This window comes from Lissotriton helveticus, chromosome 2_1 (genome assembly GCF_964261635.1).
Source record: "Lissotriton helveticus chromosome 2_1, aLisHel1.1, whole genome shotgun sequence".
In the NCBI taxonomy this organism is placed as follows: Eukaryota; Metazoa; Chordata; class Amphibia; order Caudata; family Salamandridae; genus Lissotriton; species Lissotriton helveticus.
In genome coordinates, this window is record NC_136059.1 from 1990174085 (window position 1) to 1990188432 (window position 14348).

At 45.6% G+C, this 14348-nt stretch overlaps 1 protein-coding gene across 1 annotated transcript in view; it reads left to right on the forward strand.

Annotated features, from left to right (window-relative positions):
* Positions 1 to 9471, forward strand: part of TMEM131L (transmembrane 131 like) — a 673742-nt gene extending 664271 nt beyond the window's left edge. Inside the window, exon 35 of the mRNA XM_078676947.1 lies at positions 9063 to 9471. Coding sequence (XP_078533073.1) covers positions 9063 to 9338 — 276 coding nt within the window. The 3' untranslated portion in view covers positions 9339 to 9471. The remainder of the gene's footprint in view (positions 1 to 9062) is intronic.
* The last annotated feature ends 4877 nt before the right edge of the window (positions 9472 to 14348 follow it).

Here is a 14348-nt window from a genome sequence, read left to right on the forward strand (position 1 = left end):
CGTCCTGGCTTTCCCTGTGGGATGGTCCCTTGCTGGGAGTCCCCAAGGTGGAGCCAGGCATCCCCGGAATTGGTGGGGCCGTTGTGGAGATTAGGCAAGCTAATGCCCAGAGTTGCCGAGTGGAACCCCTGATTAGAGTAAACACTGAAGCGAGAATTATCGAGTCCGCTGACCAAGGTCCACAACCCTGCCGCGTCGGGAATTGAACCCTGGTCCCGGGCTGACTTCTGCTCTCAGGCCTGCTGCCTCTAACCAGTGAGCCACACTACTCCACAATCTGGGCGCGACAATCAATACTCTGACAGCTACGGCTCAGCCAAACCAGGTGAGGATCGACAACATCCAGTCGCTCATCCGGAGGTTCAGACCGCAAAACTCACTCCCAGCGAGAGTGTTCATGCAGTTGATAGGCATGATGGCCTCCTGCATCTTCATTGTCCCGCACGCACGGTTGCATATGCGTCCGCTCCAAGAATGCTTGGCGCATCAGTGGACTCAGGCTCAAGGACAGTTAAAAGACCTAGTGTTGGTCACCGGTCGGGCGTACAACTCTCTGCATTGGTGGAATCCACACAACCTTTGCAAGGGCCGACCGTTCCAGGAGCCTGTGCCACAGATTATCCTAAGAACGGACGCATCTCTCCAGGGGTGGGGAGCTCATGTGCTCCACTACACTGTGCAGGGACTATGGACGACGCAGCAAAAGAAGATGCACATCAACTATCTGGAATTGATGGCAATCTTCATGGCACTCAAATCCTTCAAAATACATCTGTGCAACAAAGTCGTGTTAATCCGGACGGACAACATGACGGCGATGTATTACATCCAGAAGCAGGGAGGTACACACTCTCCGCAGTTGTCTCACCTGGCTCGGAGCATGTGGAAGTGGGCCATTCAGAGGAACGTCTTCCTCATGGCAGAACACCTCCCGGGCACAGACAATCAGATGGCAGATCTGCTCAGCAGGTACAGCCATCAAATGCACGAGTGGGAGATACATCCATCAGTACTCCACCCGTATTTTCAACAGTGGGGTCATCCAGAGATAGACCTGTTTGCCACAAGGGAAAACGCAAAATGCCAACACTTTGCCGCCAGGTTCCCTCACCCACAGTCGCAGGGAAATGCAATATGGATGAACTGGTCAGGCAGATTTGCGTACGCTTTTCCCCCAGCACCTCTGATACCGCTGGTGGCAAGAAAGCTAAAGCAACACTCGATGACACTCATCCTAGTTGCTCCAACGTGGGCACGCCAACCATGGTACACCACGTTTCTAGAACTCTCCGTGGTACCGCATCAAAGGCTGCACCTCACACCCAGGCTCTTGACGCAGAACCATGGCGACATTCAGCACCCAGATCCGCGACAGCTCAATCTGGCGATCTGGCTCATGAGGTCTTAGTTTGGCTACCTCAACCTGCCTCATGAATGCATGGACGTCATCAGGGAGGCACGGAAGCCCACTACAAGAGCTTGCTATGCAGCAAAATGGAAGCGGTTTGTCATTTATTGTACAGCACACAACATTGACCCGCTGGATGCCTCCATTCCTAACATCATCTGCTATTTGTTACATCTTTACAAATGCAATCTAGCGTACGCTTCCATTAGGATACACTTATCCGCCATAGCGGCTTATCTTCAAAACAAAGCGATACAAAAGGGGATGATGGACGGAGCGTTTGAACAAATCAAACACTCACCCCCAGTCAACTGATCTGGGTTTAATCCATCACCATTCTTTAGTTCACTCAGCCACCCCAGTTCAGACATGGCTATATGCAAATCAGTCTGACCCTGTGCCTTATGGGAACAGTCCAGCCCGAACTGCCAAGCCATGTCTTCCCTGGACCGGAAACAAGCATCCTGGGACCGGTTTCGGATTCATAATCCTCATCAGCCAGGCTATCTTGAATCCAGTGGCCAAGTGAACAAGGGACTCACGTCTGAGTATACCCTGCCACACTTAGGGCAAACAAAGCGATACAAAAGGGGATGATGGACGGAGCGTTTGAACAAATCAAACACTCACCCCCAGTCAACTGATCTGGGTTTAATCCATCACCATTCTTTAGTTCACTCAGCCACCCCAGTTCAGACATGGCTATATGCAAATCAGTCTGACCCTGTGCCTTATGGGAACAGTCCAGCCCGAACTGCCAAGCATATCTTCAAAACAGGCAGCATCTCTCTGTTTTCAGGGTGCCTGCCATTAAAGCTTTTCTAGAAGGGCTGAAGCGGGTCATTCCTCCCAGGACCCCACCCGCTCCAGTATGGAATCTCAACGTGGTCCTCACTAGGTTGATCGGCCCACCTTTTGAACCTCTACATTCATGTGAGATTCAGTTCTTGACATGGAAAGTGGCTTTCCTTATTGCTATCACGTCTCTAAGGCGTGTTAGTGAGCTACAAGCGCTCACGATACAAGAGCCATTTATACAAGTGCATTCAAACAGGGTAGTGCTCCGCACTAACCCCAAGTTCCTTCCGAAGGTGGTGTCACAGTTTCATGTCAATCAAACCATTGAACTGCCCGCATTCTTTCCAAACCCAGAAACAGTAGCAGAAAGAATGCTCCACACGCTAGACGTTAAAAGGGCATTGATGTACTATATTGACAGAACACAACCCTTTAGGAAGACACAGCAACTTTTCGTTGCCTTCTCCGCACAGCACAAAGGCAACGCTATTTCCAAAGCTGGAATAGCCAGGTGGATCGTTAAATGCATTCAGATTTGTTATCAGAAGGCTAAACGCACTTTAACGGTCCCCCCCCAGGGCGCACTCCACACGCAAACTGGGGGCCTCCATGGCATTCCTAGGTAACATTCCTTTAGAGGATATTTGCAGAGCAGCCACGTGGGCTACACCACATACATTTACCAAACATTACTGTGTAGATGTCCACTCCAAACAGCAGGCAGCTGTAGGACAGGCTGTTCTCAAAACTCTTTTTCAGACTTCTGCAGCTGGCACGGGCGGCCGCCGTTCATGAGGGGACTGCTATGTATTCTATGCAATAGATATGAATTTAGCAGCCCACATGCCTCGAACTGAATATGCTACTTACCAGTATGCATCTGTTCTTGGCATGTAGGGCTGCTAACATTCATATCGCCCGCCCTCCTCCCCGGCGCCTGTAGCAGCTGCAGACTACTTCATGCATTTCATCACTAGCATGGACATCGTTTACACTATCGCACTCCATCTTTGCCATAATGGCTAAAAACAATCTGGGGATGGAGTTGATGCCCATGCGCACTGTAGTCCAGGGGAGGAGCCACCTATCTCGTGATACTTCGAAGACTCTTCCAGGACAACAATGTGCAATCATCCGGACCCAACACTAGGCGGCGATCTATGCAATAGATATGAATGTTAGCAGCCCTACATGCCAAGAACAGATGCATACTGGTAAGTAGCATATTCATTCCCCTGGTGTGACAGGAATGTACCCCAAGTAACTGTTTTGTTCCAAACCATGTGGCACCTGTTGCAGAAAAGTGCCTGTGACAGACTCACACTTGGTCTGTCTATGGTGCCTCGAGAAGTACTATGACTCGAAGGCCTGCAAGAATTGCTGTGTCATGCACCCAAGGTGCTGAGGCAGCACTCCCTCAAGTTCATCGACAGCCGGTGTCGGACCACACTGCAACGATCAAGATCCCTGTCCCATGGAAGGTCCCGGGACCCTTCGCACAAGAAAACATCCAAGAAGTTGAAGAGGTCCTAGAGTTCTCCATGTCCATCGAAACCTTCGGACGCGACAAAGTAGCATTGGCACTCCAAGACCCACACCTCTGAAGAGCCTCAAACAGGGTTGGCTACGCGCTTTTCCTATTTTCCCAGAGCGACCCCCCCCGCCCAACTTTGTGAGTTTTATGAGGTCATGCAACTCATTTATGGGCGGCCTAAACCCTCTGGAGCACTTTCGTGCCCCTATGGTTCGGGGGGGGCCTCTACTGGATTCCCACCGATTTTCATGCCCTCGGCGTCAGTCGGGCATCATGGATCCAGTGTTGAATCTGGAGCGGCGTTGCCAGCGAAACCGAGACTTTCTCCGGCACCTGCTCTCTTGCTGAGCCCGCCATAGACGACGCCATCCCTATTGTCCTGGACTCCTACATGGAGGACCAGCGTTGAAGGACACTGGTTCCGGTGATGTCCAGAGCAATGCCTTCTGGGTCAGAGGCAGAGCCTTTTGTCTTTGATAACCCTAGTACAGAGGGTGAATGGGAGTGTTATAGTGGCCCATTGAATAATACCGCTGACACCTGGCATGAGGATCTGGCAGATGCCAGAGGGTTAGATGCCTCACCTGACGCTGGCTTGGTCTCCCCTCCTCCTGATATATGATATGATAAAAGAATTTATACAGCACACGTTCACCAGCGGCTTCTTGGCGCTTTGGACAAACAGAGGAGGGAACTGCCGGATGATAACCTTAGTCATTTGATGACTAATCGAAGGCTTGAGAGAATAACCAAGTCTTCAACGCCTTCCTAAAGGAGTGATAGGAAGGAATAAGACGGAGGCCAGATGGTAGGGAGTTCCAGAAGAGGGGAGCTTGGGAAGCGAATCTGAGTCCCCCCAATCTTTTCCGTTTAAAAGGGCATGGCAACAGCAGATTAGAACTCGAGGAGCGAAGGGCTCGGGAAGGGATATATCGATGAAGACGAGAGGAAATAAAAGCCGGGCCTTGTTGGGCAAGGGCTTGATGAATCAGGCAGCCCACCTTAAAGAAGCAGCGCTGGATCATAGGGAGCCAGTGCAAGTTCTTCAGGAGGGGCTTTGCCGAGCTTGTCCTAGGCTGCCGGAAGACCAGCCTGGCCGCTTTTTTCTGGATAAGCTGGAGCTGGTGGGACTGATAGAGGGGAATACCAGCATACAGCGCATTCCCATAATCAATACGGGAAACAACCAGCCCAAGCATAGTCTGAACCAGGGCCTCGTGAGTGAGGAACCTGCTAATCTTCCTGATGCGGCGGAGATGGAAGAAACAAGCCGAGAGCACAGATTTAATTTGGGGTTTCATGGTCAGGTCCTCACTAATTGTGACTCCAAGACTCTTGACCGAGCTCACCGGGCAGGGGCACTGCCCAGTGAGTGTGGCCAGAAGCCGGAGCTCCAAGGGTTGGCCGGGGGCCTAGTAAGCACAAGCTCGGTCTTTCCTGGGTTCAGCTTGAGTTGGTTTGCATTCATCCAATTGCTGAAGAAAGACATGGTAGATTGGAAGTTTTCAATGGAGGTAGGAGAAGAATCAAATTCAAAAATGAGCTGGAGGTCATCCGCATAATTGAGGACGACCCCTGGTTGCTCACGCAGCCTGGAGATGAGAGGGGAGATGTAGAGGTTAAATAATAACAGGGAAAGGGAAGAGCCCTGAGGGACGCCACAGGTCAGGTCTTTAGCATCAGATGTAAAGGGGCCAAGGCGAACACCTTACTTGCGATCTTGTAGAAAGGAGGTGAGCCAACTCAGCGGGGTGCCCCTGATGCCGGCGCTCTCGACCCGCTGAAGAAGGATGGTGTAATCAACGGTGTTGAACGCTGCCGACAAGTCAAGGAGCACCAAGGCTTGGGAGATGTTATTGTCCGCCCCCTTTCCTCCTGCAGCTACAGATGAGGGGACCTCTTTTGCTATGGTGGTACGTAGGGGGGCTGAGGTCTGTGATCTCCAGCTGCCGTCCGTGGCTCCCCTTTAATGAAAGTCTCACCAACATTCTCCATGTGGCCTGGTCCAAGCCCTGCACAGGGGCTCCTATGCATGGGACGATTGTCTGCTGTCTCTCCAGTTTTTTCACCCAGCACCACACTTTGGAGAGCTTGGTGGTCCAGGCCACCACTTCCAGAATTAACCCTGGCACGTCTCTTTCCACTCCACCAGAAAGGGAATCCAACAGGCTGGATACCTTTGGCAAGAGAATGTTCTCTTCAGCCAGCACGACACTCCGGTCAGTGAACTCTCCATGTCTCTTGGGATGTTACTCTCACACAATCTGGACTTGGTTGCGTAAGTGCTGCCAATGGTCACTATGGAGGCCCAAGCTACACTCGCTCAGTCTTTTGCCGAAGGGACATATGCGGCAAAGTTCTGGAAAGGGCTGAAACACCACCAAGGCATTTCCCCTGAAGTTCAACACCTGGAAGGCTCTCTAAAAGTAAGGGCAGTCAAACCCAGCCATCAATGCCTAGCCCGTCACAAATGGCATCTCCATCCAAAGGTGGTCAAAGGCCTCTTCTAAGAGTGGGGAAAGCATTAGTTAGATGTATTTGCCACTGCTGAGAATGCAAAATGTCAGCACTACTGCTTGCTGGAGTTTCCAAACCGGCTGTCGCTTGGAAACACTTATAGTCTCGAGTGGAGCTCCGGCCTCCTGTATGGATTTCTGTCAATACCACTCCTTCCCAGAGTTCTCAAGAAGATCGGGCCTAAGATTGGGCACAGAGAGTCTGGTATCCTGCGCTGTTGAGCATGTGCATCTGTCCTTCAGTCAAGCTGCCTCCTCGGGAACCTCTTCTTTTGCAGGAACAGGGCAGGGTTCTGCACCCGAACCTGCGCACTCTGCACCTTCATGCGTGGAGATTGAGCATCGACAGTGGATAGCCTTCCACCAGAAATCTGTGATGTTATTCTGTCAGCCAGCGTCCCTCCACCAAATCAGTATATGTCTGCCGTTTGTGGGATTGATCCCCTATCTGCTCCTCTTTCACAAGTACTATTATTTGTTCTTTCTGTGGCTCAGCAGGGCTCTGCTCTGGGCACGGTTAAGGGCGATCTTTCAGCGATTTGTTTTTTTTGTGGTTGCCAGACCAACCTTCCTTATTTAAGTCACCCATGTGTCTAGATTTCTTAAAGGTTTGCAACATGTTTCCCTCAGGCCATTCATCATGCCCCAGTGGGACTTAGCCCTGGTCCTTACTTTAATGATGTGCACCCCTTTTGAGACGTTGCACAACTACCCTTCTCTGTTTTTAACCATCAAGATCGCCTTTCTGTTTGTCTTTACATCGGCAAGGAGGGGCATCGGGTTGCAGTAGCCCTCACTGCACTCGCCTTACACTACTTTTTCTTCTGAAAAACTGGTTGTCCTGACATGTTCCTCCTTCCTCCCAAAACTAGTCACTCCATTTCATGTAGGCCAGACAATCACCCTACCTACATTTATTTGCCCCGTCTCATCCTTCAAAGGAACAGGAGAGACTCCCACCTTCCAGATCCAAAAAAGAGCGTTGTCATTCTACCTTGACTGCACAAAAGAATTCTGGGTGGGTGATCAACTCTTCGTAGAATTCGCCAAGGCCAAGAAAGCTAGGACTGTGCAGAAAGCAAACCCTCTCTTGATGGATAGCGCTCTGCATAAAGATCTGCTGTGCATTGCCCAAAAGTCAACCACCTGAGGGCTTGCGTGCTTATTCTACCAGCGTCAAAGCTGCGACCTCTACTTTAGCTCGCAGCGTTCCAGTCCTAGATATCTGTCAGGCTGCAAGTGGGCTTCACTGTACATGCTTACGAATCACTACTGTCTGGACAGTTCAGGTCCGTTGGGATTCGTCTTTTGCATATTCGATCCTGCAGGACTTCCTGGTCTAAGTTGGGTTTGCAGACCCGCTTTCGGGGAGGCATTGCTTGGGTATCTATTTTAAGGTAAGGAATCTGTGGCTAGAAGTCTCTATCAAATGAACATGTTACTTCTGGTAACGCTTTATATGGTAGAGACTCTATCTAGCTGCAGATTCCCCATCAATCCTCCGCACTCTGTGGCCAAGAGGGCCCTAGAAATTCAAACGAGTGGTCTGTATTTATCGTGGCTCTGTACTCCTGGCGTGGAATGTCACATGATAAACTGTGGTCAGCGCACCGAGGTGCTGCATACGTCACTTCCGACGTGGACGATGACACTGAGCAGAACGATGCAACCAACCTGCGTGCAGGGGTACTGCTCAGAAATGTCCAGATCCAGTCTGATGCCTGGGGATAATTCTAAGGAATGTAACTGTGGTTAGATAGAATCTCTACTTGATAAAGTGTTACAGAAGGTAAGTTACTGGTTTGTTAGGTGCAAGAAATGTTCCCCTCTGAAGATTTTTTCACCCAACCATGATTTAAGTATTGTATGAAATGCTACTATGCTATGAAAAACAAATGCCACAAAAAACAATAAGTGTGTGTGTGTGTGTGTGTGTGTGTGTGTGTTCTGAATGTGCACTGTGAGGAACCGGACATAAGTCTTAACACAACAAAGGCTTACAAATAAAATCTAGTTAAATAACTACAAGATGTCTGCAAACTCTAAAGTTTTAAACCCAACCAATTAGATTTTTAGACCAGTGAAATGTGATTGGTACATAATGATTGCTTGATATCATGATGCTTATCTTTAGTTTTTTTACGTGCAATTTTTGGGCACCTACAAGGTTAATTCCACGGTGTTCCACCTATTGCATTAGATTTATATGTGTGTTGCCTCCATTTGTGGTAATGGGTTAACCGAGTTTATAGTGAGGTCTGTGTGATTGTTTTTAATTTCATTGTTTTATTGTTTTAATTGTATTTAGGAGTATGTATTTTACTTGTACCCAATTTACTCTACATAATAAGAGTACATTTTTAAAAAAAATTCTTCGCTTGGATGCTTACAGAGTGCGTGCTAGAATGTTTACTTAATTAACATGAAACATAAACACATTATATTTGTGGCTAAATCTAGCCAAGAGGGTAAGCTGGTTGCATGGTTAACGCACGTCAGTTTGTGAGAGAAATATACTAGGGTTAGGATACTTGCTTCTTTCCTGAAGTTCTACTGACCAGTCAGAAAGTTAATCTTTATACCTAGGAGACCTTCCAGGTTTTAAATATTAAACACATTTTCTTTCCCCCTCTAAACTGGAAGTCGAAAAGGTACTGAGCTCTGGAAAGCAAATAACATGCTGATGCACAATAATTAGCTATCTAAATTACCCTTGAAAATAAACTTCAGTGCTAGCAACAATAGTTATGTCTGTATTTTACCTGCGTTTGACCAAAGCTAAATTGACTGCCATTTTGTATTTCAGCCCTACCTCTCGACCCGAAGCTTGTCTCCTATGTCTGGACTCTTTGGTTCCATCTGGGCGCCTCAGAATGACATATATGATGGCTGTTGCCCAGTCAGCCCCACCACACCACATGCAGATCATGTTGAAAGTCAGGCCATGATTTGCAAGCAGGAATATTCTCCCAGGTTTAATCCATTCAATGCTTACATGAACTTGGACATTTGGACTACGACAGCCAATCGAAATGCAAACTTTTCACTTTCAAGGGACTCTGGCTACTGCGGGAATATGTGAAAGAAGCTGGTTAAATAATGTGAACAATGCTTGCAGTTTTGATTACTAGGGTTTTCCGGTTGTTGAAATAGAATACATTGTTGGTGAATATTTTGGCACTTTTATACAAAAAATAAAAAAAACTTTTTTTTTTACTGATATGTGCACAGCATTCTTTTCTTTAATTAAAATTATGCATAACTTGCCCATGTCAGTCAAATGTGTAGTAAGTAAATATGATCACTGTACTCCCATCGTTTTGCATGGGCCGACACAGTTCCATGAAATGTAACCCAAATCTTCCCAGACAATGTAGCTGACGTGTTAACTTCATTTTAGTAAATGCTATTAAGTTACCCCACAATTTGTGTTTTTAGACAACCACATAATTTAAATGTTTTGATCCACTCGTCTTCAACCATTGGCCCTTTTCTGCATGGCAACTTAAATATGCATTTCCTGATAATGTTGGAATGCAACATAAGTAAACCCATTCATTCGGTAGGAGGCACTCGTGTATCTACGTCCAGTTACAGTACCAGTTGTTCCTACATCTATCTGTTGTGCAGAGTTACTAAATCACTTGCCACGGGTATTTGAAAATGTATCTCTGCTAGTGGCTCATGGTTAAAAACTTTCAAACCATTAACAAAAACACTAGTTTCCCCCTGTCAGAAAGTTGATTAGTAATTTAAGAGGAGGGTACCTCACTTACCTAACAAATACACTCTGGAATGAGAACACATTCTCAGTCTGGTAGCAACAGCTCATGCAGCATGCGATTTTCCAGAGTAATAAGGTTTCTGTTCAAACAACAACAACAGTAAAGCTAGGCAGACAACACAATACACTTCCTAAACCAATTTGGAAACCAGAAAATAGTATGGAGCAACAAGACCCAAAAATGGTTCAAATTGAATATTAGAAACAAGAGATCTTGATTTTTAAAGCTGTAAGGTAAAAAGACCAAGAGAACAGAAGGCTCCAGTGACAGTCAAAGTTTGCAGTTGACTGGGGACCAGGATCAATTTCCGGCCATCCACAATAGAGTGGGTGTTGGGTAAGCCAAGACGGCCAGACTTAGTTTTTCAGTGTGAAGACTTTTCTAGATTAACATGGTAAGTATTATTTTACCATTGTGGTTGAGTCAGGAATTTTCTTTTTTGTGTTTTTCCCCTCTTCCTTCAGGGGTCATCAGCCATTTGGTGACTTTATCCATCTCCCTATCACATTTGAAGTATAACCCGAAGCGTCTCGGCGTGCTTGCTAACTTCAGGTTCTGTTTTTTTCCTTTTGGTGCCTCTCACGTCTAATTACTCTCCTTTGGCATGTCAACCTTCTAATTCCTTAATGTTTCATACCTCTTCGATGAGGAGGCCGGAGTGTTGCTTTTGGATGAAGCTTCAAAACTACTCCTACAGGTAGGTTAACCTTATGTTTTGCAGCATGAATCTTTTCTGAAATTACATGCAGTGCATTGATTATAAAGTGGTATTCTGCCTACTTGGGAGGTAAAGTTGAACTGAGTATGAATGTGAATGTGTGTCTTAGGAGCTTTGGTTCCACCTGGGCTTTTTTACCACTCAGCATATCAATACAGTATTGTTTTGTAGATGTGTGCACTGATGGCCAAGTTGCCGCCATGCAGGTTTCATTCAATGACAATTGCCTCTGAGTGCTATTGTTGCTCTTTTTAGGTCTCGCCTTAGCCAGCGCATGCGCTGCTCTGGCGAGACATTTAGTGAGTGGGCTTTGAAAAGCAGACCACAGCTTTTAGTGTGGCCTAGAGCATGCGGTTACGCGCACAGTAACACGTATTCCTCGCATTGCTCAAGGCTCATTAAGCGCATTGCTGTGCACCCTTACAGCACGCTATCACTTTCGCGGCCGTGTCACTTTCACGGCTGCGCGGTCAATGCTTGTTTTGTAAACCTTTAGGCCCTGGCAACTGCGCACGCCGCTCCTCGCTACCACATTACTTACTTTTCTTCCTCTCCATTTCTCTCCTGTCTTTGCTGCCTTGCATGCTTCCTGTGTTTTCCTTATGTGTGCCCAATGCTTGTTTTGTAAACTTTCAACCCCTGGCAACTGCGCGTGCTGCTCCTCGCTACTGCATTACTTACTTTTCTTCCTCTCCATTTCTCTCCTGTCTTCGCTGTCTTGCATGCTTCTTTTATTTCCCTTTTCCGATGCTTCATTTTCGTGTTTTATTTATTTTTTCCTCTCTTTTCAACTTTTAGCCCCTGGCAACTGCGTGTGCCGCTCCTCGCTCCCGTATTACTTACTTTTCTTTCTCTCCATTTCTCTCCTGTCTTTGCTGCCTTGCATGCTTCTCCTATTTGGTTGCAAAGCTAGCAAGGCAATGTTGCAGCAACTGCTTTAGGATTTCGTCATCAACTTTTACACAGGCGCAAACGTAACTGCCTTCAATCCCCGCCCCCCAAACACAGATGAGAATGCATAATCGTGCAGTTCAGGTACATGGAGTGACACATTTTACAGCAGCAGTGAACTAGGTATGTTACACATGCTGTCACAGCTCACAAGCACTGAGAGACCTCACCATTGGGAGTCTTGTGGTATATAATCCTGATCATATTTAAAAAATTGCTTTCTTTGTAGGTGGCCAAAGTAAGTAATACAAAGTCCACATAGTTTCTGGATATATCAGGCAGTGTGAATTGCACAAATACAAATGGAAGTCTGTATTGTGCCCTGGACGATGCAAGTCACCAATTGCCTTTTAGCCTTGAAGTGCTCCTTACCGTCCCCAAATAGCAATTTTTTAGCTACTTCAGGATGTATAGTTCCCGACCAATTCTAAGAAAAAACGCTCCTAGTAGACTATTGCCATTATACCATTCATTGTTTGTTTTCAGATGCAGATTACATATCTATGTATATGCCTGTCTTATCACACATACGTAGATGCTGTGAAGCTGGGTATTCTCATAAATGGGGGTATTTCCGTTTTTAAAACGTTTTTTTTATTACTATACTTGGTCCAAGGCATTACTTGCCTGAGTCAGATCAATAAAAAGCAGCTAGAGTTTTCTGGAAAGAAAAAATACAGGCTTTTAATGGCATGTTTTTCTTTTGCCTGAATATTTCTGATAGGTCCCAATTTCACTATTCTAACCTGGGTGAAGTTCAGAAAGCATGTTAAATGCAGCTTAGTACCGAGACACGTGTCTAGGTACACTGCCCTTGATCCCACCTTAGTTCAAGCCCATGTTCTTATCGAAAATGTCATGGTTCATTGGATGCCCCTGACAGGTGCGTTTTGATGTTGTAGTTCCCCAATTCCTGTTGGTCAACCATGGAATAAAAGTGCTTCAGCAGTAACTTACTTTCTAGACTATTTCCTTGTTTTTGTATATGAACAGAATGTTGTCTGGTAATTTTAAAATTTAGAGAGATTGCATAAAATTGTTCACATGGAAACACTTTGACAAGAAATTGTGATTCTCCTATTACCATGACTAGAGAATCTGGATTTCATTAAAGACATGGAGGCTAACATTATGCATACAACTTTTAATGCGGACCCAAGCAGCCGCATACATCACAAAGCAAAAGTTCCATATTAGAACATTATAAAACAAATAAGAGACATGAGCACTAGGGAATCAGCCTCTTTTAAATGTGGTGTAAAGAAAGGAAAGGTCCAATAAACTTCCAGGAAAAAGTCAATAAACTTCAAGTAAAACTCATAAGTTCTTTAGTGTATCATGAAGAAGAGAAAGATGAATAAATTGATCCGTGGGTCAGGAACACGAGATTACGAGAGATTATCTGAAAAAGAGAAGGAGATATAAATGATTCCAGAAATGCAAAATAGCAAAGAACAATTCTGTAAAGAAGTATAATCATTATAAATGCAAAGTAAGCATTCAAAATAAACATATCACAGAAGTAAATATAAGATATGAAAAAGTATACTGTATGTTAAAATCAACCACCCAAGGGAAAAGGTGGGAGGGATAAAGTTAGCCTCTGTGTCTTTAATGAAATCCAGATTCTCAAGTCATGGTAATAGGAGAATCGCAATTTCATTACAAGACCGGAGACTACCATTATGCATGTTGGTAGCCATGTAAGACAACATCAGACATATGGGTGATTGGTTTGCAATAGTGATGAGCAAAAGTTCTAGAATTAGACCAATCAGCAGCTTTAAGAATATCATCTAACTTACCACCTGACCAGAATGACTTACTGGCCATTGCACCTCTGATAGAATGAGGTTTATAAATATTCAGATCGATACCTGCAAGGTTCATAACAATTTAACCCATCTTGCAATAGAGGCCGAGGTAATACCTTTGTGAGGCTTAACAAAGGATATGAGTAACTGATCCACACCAGAGGGGCGAAGTGCATTCATCCTTAAGTCATATTCTTTCATACAGTCCACAACACAAAGTTTTTTAAATATATCAAAGCGTGGGTAGAAAATAGAATTGGTTCTTCTATGCAGTTCAAATTTGACTCAAAAATATCATAGGACCTATAAGAAATATCAAGAGTTTTAACATCAGAGACTCTACGACAAGAAATCAAGCAAAGAAGTGTAGCTCGTTTGATTGAAAGGTTCTTCCTGTTCAAAAGAGAATTATCAAGCCAACTACAGAAAAGGTCAAGAATTAATTTGACATCCCACAGAGATTGATATCTAGGATTTGGAGGTCTCCTAAGTCTGATACTCTTAAGGATTCTACAAATAATAGCTTTTTTACCTACCGTTTTACCGTTGACTAGGGCATGACCTGCTGAAATAGCTGATCTATAGCAATTGATAGATCTATAACTTGGACCCCTTTCGAAATTGTTCTACTAGAAAATTAACTATGTTAACGATAGGTGCTTCCACGGAATCCATGTTCCTTTCCAAGCACCAACTAAACCGAACTTTCCAAATGTTGTATCGGTAGTGTGTCCCAGGGCCCAAGATTCTCCAAGGAGATTTGAAGCTGTCGACGAAAGTCCTGCAAGATCATTGGATCTCCTGACACTCTCCAGGCAAGAAGG